The following is a 17,793-nucleotide window of genomic DNA, read 5'->3' as shown; positions in this document are numbered from 1 at the left end:
CATTTTTACCCAGTCCCTCATTTTCACAGGCTCAAAAGTAATGGGACACCTGAGTGATGCGCAGTGTAAAGGCCAGTTGTGGCTGTTCCTCAGTTATCTCATGACAGATTAAGGAGATAAAAGGTGTGGAGTTGATTGAGAGTGTTGACTGTGTATTTGGTAGATGTTGATGAGACTCTCAGTACACAGTGTAAAGAGGTGCTGATGCAGGTGAAGGGGCTCATCATTAAAATGCATGCTCCAGACTCTTGGAGTTTACTTCTATTAAAGATGTGTGTTGTTCAGTCATTCAGCCCCAGAAAAAGATCAGTTCAAAGAAATCACTGAAAGACCAGAATTGTCCTGATGTTCATGTTCATGAGTGTGTGTAAACCTCCAACCACAACTGTAATTAAAACTCATTTCTGTCTCTCTGCAGTAATGAAGAGTCCTCACCCACTGGTCCTGGTCCTGTCCCTCGTCTCATGTTTACTCGTCCAGCTCTTCTGTGGAGAAACATGAGTGTGACCTACAGCTGTGTACAGGACTGTGTGTTTCAATCACACACAGTAAACTACACACTGCAGCTGTGTGATGCTGAACAATCAGAACTCTAGAGACACGTCACTGCTGTCCAATCAGAACTGTCCACCTGACTTAAAGACTGCACTGAGTTTACGTTCCTAACACTGTGAGACAGTTAGTTGGACCTGATGAAGAATTCCGGAGAAGAAGTGAAGCATCTTTAAGAACTTTATACAAGTCGAGTCGTCACTGTATTATCATTACTGATCACATTATATGAGACGATCTCAAGGACATCTGATCAGAATTCTGTAAGAGAGTGTGAAAGTGTGTAAGTGTGTGTGTGTGTGTGAGAGAGAGTGTGTGAGAGAGTGTGTGAGAGAATGTGTGTGAGAGTGTGTGTGAGAGTGTGTGTTCTACATGTTTAAGATGAGGAGAAGTAAAAGCACTGACAGATTAACAGACAGAACTCACACTACACATGCAGGAGGTGTGTGAGACAAATGTCCATAAGGAGGTGTGATCGGTTCCCGTCTATGATCCTGGACGACCCCCTGTCCTGCACATCTTAGTCTTTTCTCCATTAAAGTGGGTGTGATAGAGCAGAGAAAACACTAGAATGTGCAGGACAGGGGTTCCTTCATCACCAGGGTGGAGAATCACTGATCTACTAAAGTGACGGGGAAAGAGAACTAAAGTGAGTTAAAAAGAAATTAGAATGAACAGTTTAACCCCTGTTCTGTTCACACTGACTTTATGGACATTTTATTTAAAAAAAAAAAGGCATTGAATTCAAAATGATTTTTTTTCCCTTTGGATATTTTATATACTTGATATTTTATCTCATTATAGTAAAATGTTTGTATTTTTTTCTACGATTTTTTAACAACAAACTGGACCTGCAGTTTTTATACAAGTGACAATTGATGTAAATTCAGTTATAATAAAAATAAAAAGTGTTTAATAATCATGATGTATGCAAATATATGCATATTTATTTAATTTAATGAATAATTTGCTAATGATATTAGATTATGTGTCAGTTTTTCAATAAAGAGTACAGATGTGTTAGAGTGAGAAAAGAATAATTCTAAAAAGTATACTAAGCAGTTCACATGTGTGAGTAACACACACACACACAGACACAGACACACAGACAGTATGTATTATTTCCTCCTGGTGAGATGAGCGGGGGTTCCGTCTGCCTTTAGATCTCCCTGTACTGGTGTTTTCTGGTTAGAAGTAGGAAGTGACTTTCTCCTCTCTATCTGAGGCTTCACCAGGGCCTGACTCAGCTGCTCAGAGAAACTTCTCCAAATCACAACTCCTTATCGGGGGGGTAATATTTGGGAAAGGGTGGAGGAATGAGGAGAAGTAAAAGCTGATTTTGCACACAGAGTGGAAATGAAACACCATGACAGACTCCAGGCTGAAAATCAGAATAAATCAGAGCTCAGAGCTGGACTTTACTGTAATGGACTTTATTAAAGCAGATTGTACTGTAGTGCAGGGGGGCTTTACTGTAAAATATCACCATCTCATACTGTAACGTCTTAAAAGGTAGGACCCTGCATGTGTGTTTAGTTTTAGAGGGTTTATTTCTGTTGGTCTAACTGCTATGTGAATGAGTGTGTGTGTGTGTTTACAGAAAGTATTAGATATGACTATAGGGTGTGACATCATGTCTCCTTTATCGCGGTACACTGGGTTTCATACTGCACTGGTGTAATACTGTATAACGGGACTAAACCTCTACTGCGGTACTAGAGCCATGAAAACGGTACTGTATCATCACAGGGTTCTGAAATAATATTTATATAATAATAGTTTGAATGTCTGTTTGATCTGTCTATAAGGAATCTCTCTCTGTAAACACAGCAGTGACTTGAACATGGCTGGTAGAGTCCTCATATCCAAAGGGGACTTTCCCATTTTCTTTATCCCTCCCTCTGTTTATTTATTAATGAAAAAACTGTTGAAGAAATCAATAAGTGTTCACTGGATTTTGTTTAGGAAAAAAAAACACATAAACTGTAAAATAGAGATGTGCTTTCCGGCTGTAAAACTCAGAGAGGCCTTGATTTATTTTGTCCTTTGCAGACACCATTAATACTGTTAAAGTTAACTGGATTAAAAGATCCTACACAGGGTAACTCCTTATGGTCTTACATTCCAAATAATACAATAACATGATCGGGAGTTTAACCTTAGTTTTAAAATGTATTTATTCTCCTTTTAAATTACCCAGGAAAAGGCCTGAGACTTAAACTGTCTGCAGTCGCTGCATGGTGTGTAAACCCCTCACATTAACATGGGGGCGTGGCCATTTCTGTGTAGTGGTTAGCACTTTTGCCGTGGACCTCCAGGGTCCGGGTTCAATTCCCGTGTCTGTGTGCTTGGCCCCCTCCGGGTACTCCGGTTTCCTCCCACAATCCAAAGATCTGAGGATTAGACTAATTAGATAGATTGGCACTCTGTCCAGGGTGTACCCCGCCTCGTGCCTTAAGCCTCATGGGATGGGCTCCAGGCCCCCTGCGACCCTGAATACAGGATAAAACAGTATAGATGATGAGTGAGTGAGTATATTTTAATATATCTTTATTTTCCACATCTGCTTCTGTTTGTTGTAGTGAATCCACACACACTGACGCACCATGACTAACTTTTCCTGCATCTGCACCGTGTGGATCAGTGCCTGGGTGGGTGAGTCACCTTTTTATCTTTTATAAAACAAATGAAAGTAACTGCTCTGTCCAGATTAATCTATATTATAATTTCCCGTCTCAGACCTCCTCTCTGCAGAACCTGAGATCAGTGTATCTGGCCCAGTGGGTTCTACAGCTGTCCTGCCGTGTCAACTGACGAGTGTAGACACTGACAGACTGTATATTAGATGAGATTGTGTTTGAGCGAGTGGGTGTGGCCTCGTATCAGTGTGAGGGATATGAGGGTCGTGTGGACGTTCCTGTGGAGGAGCTGCGTAAGGGGAACTGTTCACTGGTGTTACACAATCTGACATTTACTGATACAGGAGTCTACACCAGCTACCAGACAGTGAGACACACCAAGAGATCTGTCCGTGTTAGGAGAGGAACAGTCCTGATCAACAGTGTTAATCTCTCAGTCTATGGTGAGTGAGTTAGTGTCAGTGGAACACACACTCACTATTAAAGCTGAAAAGTTAATTTACATGTAAAAATATTGCAATGAAACTATTGTATTAGAATATTCAGTTAAGATTACTCTTAAATATCATCATCTACTATGAGGTTTAAGTGTAAGTTACATAAGGCTAATATGCAGCATGCTAAGATAAGACATAAGGGATGGACAGAAGGGGAACATAGGAGTGTTGTGGAGAGTTTAGTGAACTGGTTCAGGTCTAATCATCTCCAGGTGAACACCTCTAAGACCAAGGAGATGATGATAGACCTTTATAGGACCAGGTCCTCACTACTACTGGTCACCACTGAGGGAGTTAACGTTACGGTGGGGAGGACATGCTGTATGAATACGTAGGCCTACTGCTGGAGGACACACTGGACTGGTCAGCAAATACAGAACATTTATACAAAGACTCAGAGTCAGATGTTCTTTATTTTAGTGTCTGATTAAATGTTCTACAGATCAGTGGTGGCCAGTATCCTGGTGGCTCAAATGGTTAAGGCTCTGGGTTAAGTTGACACTGTTGAGCCCTTGAGCACGACCCTTAACTTCATCCGCTCCAGGGGGCGCTGTATCCTGACTGACCCTACGCTCTGACCCCAGCCTTCTAACTGGGATATGCGCAAAATAATTTCACTCTAAGGTGCATGTGACAAATAATCTAATCTAATCTAATCTAATCTAATTTATGGTAATCTAGGCTAATCTAATTATTTTTTCCTTCAAAGAAAAAACAGAAGAGAGATCAGATAACAGCTCAGGTTCCTCAGGTGAGTGAATATTAAACCTTAGTGAAGTGTGTGTTGTGTTGTACAGCTCGCTGATGGAAACGTCACACACTGTTATGTGATGATGTGAGTGATTTTAAAATAAACCATAAGAAAATAAAATTCACATGTAAATATAAACGTATATAAATTTGTGTGTGTATATTATCTATAATCTATTATATAGTTACTGTAATCTTATAAATCTAGATATCTCTAAACTCTGCATTAAAAAGTTATAAGACTATGTTTAAAGCTATAATAACATTTATAATTTCATGTCACTGAGAGTGAACTATTTACAACAATGAATTTCTGTCTCTGTAGATAACGGTGGAAGGAACCGTCTTCACTCATTGAGCCTCATTTTTCTCGTCTTCTTACTCTGTGGTGTAATTGTGTCTCTGATTAAGAAAAAAAAATCTAATATTCAGTGATGAATAATTCACAAACCTAAATATCTAGTTCTCTTTTCTGGTTAAAGCAAAGACTGTCTCAAACCAGCTACACACTTTATTTATAAACTCAGGGTTTTATTCTCTACTGTAAATAATAAATGTACATAAATCAGTGTAATATATGTACATAAATCTGTTTAATGCACACAGTGACGTCCTTTTGTAGTTCAGTTTTGTAAAAATCTGAATACAGATTTATTTAATAGCCGTTATTTACATAAAAGTGTTATTTACATTTTATACTGTGTTACTGTACGTTGGCATACAAATGCCCCGCCTTAAGGAAGTTTCACCATAAGAACTGAAATTTTGTAAGAAATGTATTTATTTTTGTATTTTACATTGTTTACATGTCTTTTCTAAATATTTCGAATATTTTTACATGGAAAATATGATTATAATGTGGGAAATTGGTGATATTGGTACTTGCTTACAGTATCTGGAACAGATTATCTGTATGTACATTATTTCCTCTGGGAAAATGCATTTCACTATACGAACTTTCACCTTAAGAACTCGGATTAAACTCATATGCTGTAGGTTGCACTGTATTTTGTTATTTATTCTTATATTATTTTTTTATTATGAAGAAAGAACACAATGTCAAGCAAAAGTGAAACTGAACTTTACAAGGAGTGGAGTGAGTTTCCACAGTTTTTGCTAGTTTCCAACAAAAAGCAGCAGTATAGTCAAAGAATTAAGAGATAAATGTTTGATATTATTGGCACCTACACAGTTTATTCCATTGTCCAGCCTCAAAACAATGTAAGTTTAAAGTAACAGTATATACTGTTTTCTGGTTACATGTACCTGTACATAGAAAAAGGTTTATGCAGTAAACAGTGTGTGTGAAAAACAGTTTTTGCAGCTGTTGCTTCGAGAAAGTTCTCCACGTGCTGTTTTGACTCGTTGCTGCCGCCGTGTGGATGCGAACGGTATTGTAGAATCTTTGCCGACGGATCTGTTTTTTGGGGGTCTTACGCCCTTGCTGAGGGACTTATTTTTCTCCTTTTGCTCCATTGATTTTATGGTGGACATTTTGGACATGTAACAGAGTTTTTTTTTTGTCTCAAGACTAAATATTTTTTGTTGTTTTTGTCGTGTCCAAAGGGAGGACTCTGGGACAGACTGTCTGAACTGGGACTTGAGGACTTGCTTTGGACTGCAACTGTCCTTGTGTGGAATTATTCGCTTGGACAGCGATTTCTATTTTTGCTGGATTTTTTGTGGGGACTGTTCTTTCTTGTTTTTGAGAGACGTTTTCTATTAGTTACCCTGCCATATATGGACATTTCAGCACCAGCCCAGTTCCGTTGGTTATTATATGTTGGTTATTATATAAAAATCTGCAAAGTGAGATGTAAACATTGGCTTCGAACTGTTGGGTTAACCTTATATCATTTGAGTTTTTGTGAGAATTGGTTCCTTGCTTTGAACTGTTGTGGGAATTACAAAGAGACAGGAACTGTCAGGTTATTTAAGTGAAATTTATTTTATTTATTAATTACAGTTCAATGTTTGAAACTGAACATTTTCATTTTTATGCTCAGTGACATTTTAGAGTTTTCTTTTGCACCTTTAAAATTACTGTTTCATTTCATATAATAAATTGTAAAGTCTGTTATCTTGGAGTAGGGGCATTCCTCCTGTCTTGTGGGCTGATAGAGGTAGGAAGGTTTGACTTCTTACTCTGTGGGCTACCGTGTATGTTGGGTCCAGAGGTTCAATCCTCATCAGTCGTGTTCACAAAAGGTAAAGCACACGCAGCAAGGCGGATAAAAACATACTTAAGTAACATAAGTACAGGAATTAAATGTACAAGGGGTTGGAGACCTAGATCTTGTCATTCACCTAGTCGTCCAAGATATATCACAGTACATAGTCTTACCCCTACACTGTAGTGAAATTTTACTGCTACATTCATATTATCTCTTTTATACTGTATATAATCCACTGTATAATGTCTGTCCTAATGTGACTCCAGAATGAAGACTGAACTGAGGACTGTGTGTGAGGGACAAATCAAAACAAGAATCACAACTTCATTATAATTAAATAGCTTTACACACACACACACACACACTCCATACACTCCAGTCAGTGTGTAATAAGTTGAGTTTGTCCCAGGCTCTACAGAGGACTGTTTAAGATGAGGAGAAGTAAAAGCACTGACAGATTAACAGACAGAACTCACACTACACATGCAGGAGGTGTGTGAGTCACATGTCAATAAGCTGGTGTGATCTAAAGGGATGGAGCGCCATCTAGTGGTGGGAGAGAGTAAAATCTTAAAACAGACAAATAATTTACATTGGAAAAGCAGAATGTTTCTCAGACTGATTACTGAGTATGAAGGAATATTTACTGTCTGATACTGAGCTGATAAAATTCAGAAATTATTATTATTATAATTATTATTATTATTTCTCTTATATCTTTTTACAGAAATGTTCTTTTTACTGATATTTAATCTGGTCTAATTGTTTTTTATGAGAGACCACGCCCCCTAATCTCCTTCTGATCTGATTAGTCCAATGTTAATGCTAATGTTCAGTTATCATTAGGGAGACATTTACAAGTTAAACACTGATTTTCACAATTTATATAATTCTTATTACAAATAGAATTAAATATCTATTTCTGATTATTTAAAAATGACTTATAATTTAATTAAAATAGATTAAACTTTGTTGTCATTGTGCAAAGTACATGAGAAGTGCATAAGTGTCCTATTTACAATAAATAATAATGAGGTAAATGAGGGTGTGGGTTCATATGTACAGGGGTGAGAGTGATTAATGTACAAGTGCAGTAAGTAATAAGTATATGGTGTATATAGTAATATACAGTATAACATATCAAGAAGATAACATGCTCAAATAAACATGATACAGACATCCATATATGTACATGTGTATGATACAATATATACAGAATAAATATGAGTGGAATATACAGTGCAATAATAAACATAAGTTACTGATTGTATAAAGATTCAGAGTGGATGAAGCAGTGTAATACAGACAGACAGTGAGAGTGCAGTGGTGTATTAGTTAACACCAGATGAGGCCCTGTGGAAACATTTTATTGGCCTACAATTGTATTCAAGTGTAAAGTACTAAATACCCAGAAGGCCTCGGGTTCAAGAGGCCATGATCTGCTCGCTACAATAAAAAAGAAGGCGCCTGCACGACGAATTGGGGAAGTGAGAAATATACAGGTAGAAGGCAGGGATAGGAAACAAAGCAATAGGTAAAAATTATAATACTAGAAGAAATAATAATACAAATAATATTTACTCCTTTTTATTTTGTTTTATAGCTGTTTACTAATAAAAATATGCAAAGTGTGACCCACGAACAACTCGTACATACAGAGAGCAAGAAATAAGGAACTTAAAAGCAGGCAGAACGTAATGGAAAAGTCCAAAATTATTTGCCAAAATAAGACTAACAGAAATGCTTAAGAAAAGTTAAAAGAAGTAACTTTCAGTTCCGTTATTTTTGACACAGAGCACAAACGGCCGGACTTCCTGTTTTAAAGCTAAAAAACAAAGGGATCAATAGTTAATAATCAAATCTATTACTATCCCCTACTACACTCTATATTATACTACATCACTAAAATTTATCAATGAAGGTTGTAACTTTTTGAACGTACAGTATATTATCAAATGTCAAATGTTCAAAATCATATAGGTTAATAATAAAATTATGATTTAAGAAGAATAGGATTATTTTATAAATGAAAATATTAATGATCAGTCTTTTAAATGAGGAAAAATATTTATATAATTATGCAATAACAACAATATTTAAAATAATATAATCTAATGCAATCAAGCTTTGACAAAATTAATAAGATTGACCCTAACTGTACTTAATCAGGGTGTACTTAGACCCTAATTATTAAGTCCAAAAATTCATTATAATCTTCTGATCATAAAAAGAATAAATAAATAAAGTATAATAAAACTAAAAATTAACCAATAAATTATTTCAATAACTTTAAGGAAAGTGAATAGAAATAGGAATAGGAAAATAAGAATAAGATTATTATGCATCTTAGAAAAAGCTTAAAACTTTCTCTGACACAAAACCCAAGTCTTTAATAGTCTGGTTAAGAAAACAGGAACAAACCAAACTTTTCCCAAAAAGGGAAAATGAAAACAAGATCTTTAAGGCCTACCCAGACATGAATAAATAAGAGATGAGAGGGGAAAATTACATAATGGGGAGGTGTCACATCAATCTGACCTGAGCAGAAATGGCTTACATCTCATGAATATTAAGTAGTTTCTTGACTTAAGGAAGAGCTAACAATGATGTAATTGCTAAGTAAAGGTATATAAACCATGTAAAATTGGGGAAGTGAGGGGAGCTTGCGGAATTTTCATAGGGTGTTTGTTGTCTTCTGGCTGGCCAGTCCAGTGCTGTCCATTTACTTTTGGTTGCAAGAAACTTTTTTGCTCTTTCAATGCTCAAGTAGTTGTTGGGTTTGTGTTTAGAAAATTGTTGCAGTTTACAAAATTTGCCACGACAGGCCTCAGAGATAAATCAGGGTACACGCTCAATAACAGCTCTGTTAATGTGAATGGGAGTGTGTGTGAGATTTCCAGCTCGTCTAAAATCCACAATGACCTCCTTCATCTTCTTAGTGTTGAGTTCCAGGTTATTGGATACTGACTCACCTGTTGGAGCTGATGAGGGACCTCTGGGTGTGTCTTCACCACGGGAAACTAAAAGTAAAAAATACATAAAAACACTGCATCATCGTGGACAATCATAAAGGTTATTGTCCTCACACCATGTTACTAGGTGCTGGATCTCCTCCCTGTAAGCGTCTCATTGTTACCTCTGATCAGGTCCACCACTGTGGTGTCATCCCTAGTAAAAAAAAAGTATACTAAGTATATTAAATCCTAGCATGCCAAAGCATACTTAAATGTACTTGCAGCCAGACTAATGACTAGTATACTTGAAGTTTGCTATTCTGGAACAACTAATTTTGTACTAAGTGTATTTAAGTTGTAATTAAATTGTACAAAAGCACAATTTGAAGTGTATTAAGTATACTTTTGTGTGCTAAAGTGGAACAACTTTAAGTATACTTAGTACACTTAAAGTATATGCCTGTGTGTGTACTAACGTACATACCTGACAGTAATTAATACAATTTAAGTATATATTTAATATATTATAAGTACATTACAGCTATTTTTACTGTGTTACAAATTTATGATTAATATACTATGAGTATATATTTTTATTACAGCAGTAGCTGTTATACTTCTTGTCAATTACAAATACTAAAAAAGTACACTTTGTGGTTAATACAAATATACTTTATTGTATCATACAGTACATAACACCTTCTATATTACAGTATTGCAAATGTATTACCAGTACACTAAAGATGTTTAGGATAATTTACAAATGCTGAATGTATTTTCTACACTATAACATGTTTTTGAAACACATTACATTAGTACAGTAATTATGAGGGAGATTTTATTCATGAGTTCAACAGATTTAATTTGCACAAGGTTACAAAAAACTGTCCTATAGTTTATTTGTATTTAACAAACACACAAATTAAAATTTAAACTGTAGTCTGAACACAGACAGACATCAGTATTAGAGTATACAGGTACAGTATTAGTTTAAACCTGGTGTGTGGACACAGACAGACATCAGTATTAGAGTATACAGGTACAGTATTAGTTTAAACCTGGTGTGTGGACACAGACAGACATCAGTATTAGAGTATACAGGTACAGTATTAGTTTAAACCTGGTGCGTGGACACAGACAGACATTAGTATTAGAGTATACAGGTACAGTATTAGTTTAAACCTGGTGTGTGGACACAGACAGACATTAGTATTAGAGTGTACAGGTACAGTATTAGTTTAAACCTGGTGTGTGGACACAGACAGACATTAGTATTAGAGTATACAGGTACAGTATTAGTTTAAACCTGGTGTGTGGACACAGACAGACATTAGTATTAGAGTATACAGGTACAGTATTAGTTTAAACCTGGTGTGTGGACACAGACAGACATTAGTATTAGAGTATACAGGTACAGTATTAGTTTAAACCTGGTGTGTTGATTCTGTTACACAGAGACTGAAAACAGGCCGAGAGCTACGGAGCCATTATACCACAAGCAAAGTACATGAGATTTAGCAACAACACATTAGACAATACATTCTATAGTTTAAAGTATGTACTTAATTACAAATTACCTAACAAAAACCGTTAAATTTACCTTATGCCGATGAAAATAAAATAATAACGATACGAACTAACGCACGCGATGTTGCAGCTTCCAGCCGTTAATTCAAACTAGAAGTGGAGGACTGGGGAGCCAATCAGAGAGCGGACAGCCCGAATCTGCCCGCCTACAATCTCTGATTGACTGGTGTGGCGCCGAATACTAGTCTATGGTTGGCTGGAATAGATACAGAGATATCACACTGCTGCAGTGTCACTTTATTCTGTGAGCGCACAGAAGAGTGAGAGAGTGCAAACATAAATTATCTTGAACAGGAAAAAATGATTTTTAGCGCACAAAAACGAGTTTAACATCGCGCGCGCGAGAGAGAAATTAAGCGTGGAGAAACGAGTCTAAAAGCACGAGAGAGTAGTGCACTAAATATAAGTACATTTAAATTTAACTGATAATATACTGAGACTACCGAATATTAAAAATTGTATTCTAATGTATACTTTCTGTACATTTGTACAATGATTATTTCGAGCATATATATTTTTTTAAATATACCAAAAATACATTGAAAAACAAGTTAAAATAAGTATACTTTGGAAATTAGACCAACCTTTCACTTAAAGTATATTTTCCAATAATATATTTTTGAAAAGTGTACTATAATACAATTATTTTATAAATAATTAAGTATATTAAAAATTTTATTCCAAAATTTGGTAAAAGCATGATGTTAGTATACTTTTTATATATTAACTGATGGTACAATTTTTTGTTAGTATATTTGCAACGTACTATCGAGGATTTCAATATATTTGTAATACACTAAAGTGTATTTTTTTTCACTGGGGATCTGTGAACTTGATGATGTTTGAGGCAGAGGCAGGTAGTCATGAGAGAAAAGGGAGTATAAAAGAGGGGACAACACACACCCCTGAGGAACTCCAGTGCTGAGGGTGAGACTGGAGGAGGTGAGGTTGTTTAATCAAACAGACAATCAAATGTCCTTGAGATCGTCTCGTATAATGTGATCAGTAATGATAATAAAGAGCTGCTGTAACTGTGCAGTGTAACACCAGCTTAACTCAGAGTAAAGTGCAGATGTTTGGATCATTTGATACACCACGCTGTGAGACTCTTAGCTGCAGTAAAACATTTTAACAGGATGCCGTACGTCCGTGAATGATGATCCCGGGCTGAGGTGGTCCAGAGTCCACTGCAGTCGTTCCTATGAAAATTCAGCGAGTGGAACACCTGATCCTTGAAAATCAATGGATAACTTGTTGCTATCTGTGTGTGAACTGTACACACACTCATACACCAACACCACTTGCACATTACAGGAACTGGGCTGGGAGTTATTGCCACGCCCCCCCGTACACTCCTGACCTCAGCAGTCCGATCATGGCTCCAGTGTACTGAGAAAACTTTCTACCTTGATGGTGTCCAAGCACTAGTGAAACACTGGGATAAGTGCATTAGTGTATCAGGGGATTATATAGAGAAATAAAGGGAGTTTTTCCTCTCAGGACTGGGTTCTGTTATTCTGCACTGTTACCAAAAGTCCCGCTTTGACTTGAACACTCATCATATTTTTCTTAATTAACAGATAATAGAATAGAAAACTAGTGCGCTTATGTTATGCAGATGCTTCCAAGAACAAAAAAACACAATATTCTGTCTCCAGAATATTACACTCTAACACTCACATGTAGTGAATAAACAGTGTGTGTTCTTCTGAGACCAACTCACTCACCATGGACTGAGAGTTTAACACGGCTGATCGAGACCACTTTGAAGTTCACAGATCTCTTGGTGCGTCTCACTGTCTGGTAGCTGGTGTAGACTCCTGTATCAGTAAATGTCAGATTGTGTAACACCAGTGAACAGTTCCCCTTACGCAGCTCCTCCACAGGAACGTCCACACGACCCTCATATCCCTCACCCTGATACAACCTCTCACTCAGTCGCTCAAACACAATCTCAGATTCAGTGTTCCATCTAATATACGGTATGTCAGTGTCTACACTCGTCAGTTGACACGGCAGGACAGCTGTAGAACCCACTGGACCAGATACACTGATCTCAGGTTCTGCAGAGAGGAGGTCTGAGACGGGAAATTATAATATAGATTAATCTGGACAGAGCAGTTATTTAATAACATTATGTTTCATCTGTTTTATAAAAGATAAAAATGTGACTTACACACACAGACGCTGATCCACACGGTGCAGATGTAGGAAAAGTTGGTCATGGTGCGTCAGTGTGTGTAGATTTACTACAGTTACAGAGGTGGAAAGAGTAATAAAATTTTGTAATTAAGTAAAAGTACTGTTACTTTAGTGAACTTTTACTGAAGTACAATTAAAGTTATCCTTATAAAAATCTACTCAAGTAAAAGTAAAAAGTAGCTCATTAAAAATTTACTCAGAGTAAAAGTTCCTTTTTTTTTTAAAAGCGGGGGTGGGATGGGGGATGGAAAACCCTTGCATAATAAATCTGTTCCCTTTGTTGTGCTTGAAATCAAAGTGGTTGCTTAAATACAGTATGACCAGGGGTTTGCTTCATAAGCTTCATTTGTTTTCAGCTGTGTCTGCATCACTGACATCTGTTTTGTCCGTCTCCATCGTTCTTGTGAATTTAGCGCGTTTGTTCTCCATGCCCATCAATCAATCAGTGCAGTGGTTTCCGGGGTGCATTTTTTCCCCCTTCCCCATTGTATTACAGTGGAACCTCGGATTACGAGCATAATTCGTTCCGGAAGTGGGCTCGTATTCCAAAACACTCATAAACCAAATTTAATATTCCCATAGGAAATAATGGAAACTCAAATTATTCGTTCTACAGCCTAAAAAAATAAATACATAAAAATAATTAACACAAAATATTGTGGCGTGGGCGGGGTTTCGTTTGGGAACCATCATGCTTTGCGGGAGGGGTTGTTATGTTGTCACCCTGTTGGGGAAAGGTGTTTGAATTAGTGGGTTCAGCCAGGTTGTGTGTGTGAGGGGTAGAACGTGTGTCTTATGTTTGTGACTGTGATTGTGCATGTGCCGTTGTGTTGGAAACCCATTAAAATACTCCCAGCCATTGCATTGGGCAGCCAGGTAAAAACGCTACAATATAAAGTAAAAATAAAACAAATTAACCTGCACTTTACCTTTAAAAAACGTAAAAATAAATCGCGACAGATAAGTGTTTCCATTTGTGCACGTGTAATGTGTAATGTGCGTGCAGAGACGTTTTAAAAATGGAGAGACTGTATTTAAAACCATTTAAAATTTTAAGATTACCATTACTGTTTAAAATTACCAAGGAACATCGCTAGTCACACTCGTGTGAGCACATACTAACAAAATCACTTCTGTAAAGTAAAACAACAACAAAAAAACTAATTAATTAGCTCCTCATCTTTGAAAACAATCGCAACAGAGAAGAGTTTCTGTTTGTTTGTGTTTTAAGCCAAGAGGAGTGGGGGCTGTAAAGCCGTGTGTGTGTTGGTGTAAGTAAATGAGCGCGCACACACACACACACACACACACACACACACACACACTCGCCTTTACAGCCCCCCTCCTCTCAGGTTCCCAAACTAATACACACACTCTCTGCCTTACACAGACACACACACAACTTTGTTCGTCATGCGGAACACTCGTGAACCGTGTTACTCGTAATCCGAGGTTCCACTGTATTTGTATTATTTTTAATTTTCATTCATTTATTTTTTACTCAGTATTGAATGATTTAAAATGTAGTGAAGTACAATACTTTAAACAAAACATACTTAAGTAAAAGTAAAATTACAGATTTTAAATACTATTTTAAAAAGTAGAAGTACACAAAAAATCTACTCAATTACAGTAACACGAGTAAATGTAATTTATTACTTTCCACCTCTGTATATTAAGTAGACCATTACAGGTAATTAAGGTAACTATCATAGTATAGATAATTATTTAGCTAGGTTGCCATGGTAACAGGCTTCCGTAAATGCTCAGGTAATGCACTTTTTTGCTGTATGGAAATGTGTCATATCAAAATACCACCAAACTACCACAATTTCATATCAGGTTTGGGTTTAGGCTGGGGTCAAAAACTTCTGAAAGAACTGGTGTTATACACCCAATTACTGACTTCCACAGATTTCTTATCATGAAAAAAACTATGGATCACACACTGGCATTTTCAACATCGGACTAAAAGATACAATAGAAGGCATATGGATTGTATATGGTGGTGTCTTTACCAGCTAAAAACATAAACAGTTCATACTGTAAACTCCTACTATACTGTACTGTACTGTACTATACTGTACTATACTATACTGTACTATACTATAGTTTAAGAAGAACACAAGCAGGGCTTCAGATGGGAAATAAAATGCTCACCAATGTGACTAATGTTTCACACTGAAAACACAATCTGGACAGTCTAATAAATCGTCTAGCTATTTGTTCAGTATTCAGTCTGCATTGTAAACATAGACTTTGTTATAAGGACATAAAACTGCTTAGTTAAACTGCCCCACTTTGGCTGGATTTACCTGGTACACGGGGTTTAAACCCCTTTATATCCTCTCCATAGGTTCCTCATTTAGCACAGTTAGAAGTTTATTCCTTCAATTCTACACTTAAAAAGCCACAAGGGACTTTATATAGAGTTTAGAGATTATGTATAGAGTGTATAGAGGTGTATTAAGTTAACACTCACCCCCTTCACACCCCCTCGTCCTGTCCCAGACACTGTGTTTCCATTTATCAGGTTAAAGTAAAATAAATCATTTTCCCACTGAATTAATATGAAGCAGATCTGATTTCCTTCTGGGGCTTTAGGAAGGATTCAGGCGTTATATATTACATAATAAAAAAGAGGATGTTGTGGGGGGGGGAAGCATGTGTCTGGCCCTGAAAAACTGGTGTGTAATCAGATTAAAAAGATGAAACTGTGTATTATCTGGATGTTGGGGTTGTGGTAAAGTTGTAGACGAGGCATAATCGCAGAGCTGAAACTTTAAGTGTTTTTAATAATATAAAGAAAAACAAACATAGAGAACAAACAAGAACAAACTAAGCATGAAATTAAGATACCAAGAACAAAACATGGACAGATTTTATACAACTGAACTGAACAGCAGTATAACAAAACAGATGCAAGACACAGTTAAGGGAAAATCCCGGTTTCTTATAGCCACACTAACTATTCAGTCACCTCGGTTCAGGTGAATGACACCATCAACTGACCGAGGTGCATTCTGGGAAATCAAGCCCAAAAAACAACAACAAAAAGACACAAAAGGTCTCTATGGGTTAACCCTGACACTGGATAAAAGGATCAATAACATTTACATTTTTCATCTGATTTCACTGAGATGTTAATAATATAAGATATTAATACCATACACAGATCATTAAAACAGTAAAACAAAGAACATTAAAACTATTAACATTATATCGACACATTTGTAAAGATTCTGACTCTCAGATACTCACCACTCTCAGTTCTCTAACACATGATGTTGTGTAAATGTTTTCTGGTTATTTCACAGAAAATGACATTCGTCAGCTGTTTCTTAAGTGAATACAAAGAAAATACACTGTGGTGGAACAGAATTAAAAGAGGAAGAGAGTAGAGAATGGAGGCGTTAACACTGTGTCACTCGGGTATGATCAGGATGCGTAACCACAGTTTGGGACTGATTCATAAATTAAGTCAGACTCAACACACTACACAACACGGTACAGTCATTAATCACACAACATAAAACATATTTTATGTTATTTTATGTACTTTTTTTTTTTTAGCAGATTTTGTTATGATTACTATTGTTCTGTAACAGTTATTGTTAAATTATAATTAAGAACTAATCATTTGTTAGTGGTTGTCTCCCCCTATTGGACATCTTGATAATTACATAATTACTGTAGCAGTTACCGCATGATTATTCAGAAAGTTAGTGTTTTCCATGATGGGCGGTTCTGAGTTTACATGTGCTGCAGTTAATCAGCAAACATCTGTGTTCATCCTTGGCCTTTGGTAGCTTCGTTGGTATGTTTATTGTTCTTATTCATCTATATTTTATAGCATTTGATTGTTTGTTGGATTTGTAATTCTTACATATATTTGTTTATATTAGCTGCATTTTCACATTTTCAGAATTGTGATGTCATTTGCTTATTATTACAGTACATACCTGTTAAACTGATATTGATGGGGAGTATTGTAAAAAGTGTTTGTGTGTAAATATTAAGTGTGTAAACTTATATTGTTTATTGTTTTCTTTCTTTATTTTATAGTTTTACCCTATCCTTATTAAAAGCTGGAAAGAGACATACCGTACCGTGTCTGTCATTTTAATGAGGGTGAAAAAGGACAGATATAAAGGACAGTACAGCTATTATTTAGTAAAGGTTAATCTTTGTGTTTTTTCCCTTTCTTTTAGATTTCATGTTAAAATCTGTGACAAATGCAGGAGTGTTTGTGAGGGAAATATAATTTAAATAATTTATGGATTTCATTTTAAAATGTCACTGATTTTATTTTGAGCTTCAGACAGGGGTAAAGCTGTGTACAATATTTTTTTTGCTGTATAAATACACTTATTTCCAAAGCTCAGAATTGTGTGTGTATGGAAACACTTTTACTTTCACTATTAAACACAGCTCTGAT

At 36.3% G+C, this 17,793-nt stretch overlaps 1 protein-coding gene and 2 long non-coding RNA genes across 3 annotated transcripts in view; 2 read left to right on the top strand and 1 right to left on the bottom strand.

The window, feature by feature from the left end:
* The window catches only part of LOC128507277 (uncharacterized), a 105,041-nt gene extending 91,637 nt beyond the window's left edge, over positions 1-13,404 (bottom strand). Inside the window, exons 1-2 of the mRNA XM_053478031.1 lie at positions 13,330-13,404; positions 12,881-13,231 (exon numbers count right to left, since the gene is read on the bottom strand). Coding sequence (XP_053334006.1) covers positions 12,881-13,231; positions 13,330-13,378 — 400 coding nt within the window. The 5' untranslated portion in view covers positions 13,379-13,404. The remainder of the gene's footprint in view (positions 1-12,880; positions 13,232-13,329) is intronic.
* LOC128507290 (uncharacterized) lies at positions 2,145-3,387 on the top strand. The gene is made up of 3 exons (XR_008355801.1): positions 2,145-2,284; positions 3,135-3,207; positions 3,292-3,387. It is a non-coding gene; the product is annotated as an uncharacterized LOC128507290 (long non-coding RNA).
* On the top strand, positions 3,420-5,174 carry LOC128507297 (uncharacterized). The gene is made up of 3 exons (XR_008355803.1): positions 3,420-3,634; positions 4,398-4,439; positions 4,764-5,174. It is a non-coding gene; the product is annotated as an uncharacterized LOC128507297 (long non-coding RNA).
* Positions 13,405-17,793: the final 4,389 nt, after the last annotated feature.

The sequence above is a fragment of the Clarias gariepinus genome, chromosome 2 (assembly GCF_024256425.1).
Source record: "Clarias gariepinus isolate MV-2021 ecotype Netherlands chromosome 2, CGAR_prim_01v2, whole genome shotgun sequence".
Classification (NCBI taxonomy): domain Eukaryota; kingdom Metazoa; phylum Chordata; class Actinopteri; order Siluriformes; family Clariidae; genus Clarias; species Clarias gariepinus.
Note: the sequence above shows the minus strand (reverse complement) of the source record. Positions and strands in the feature narration are given on the sequence as shown.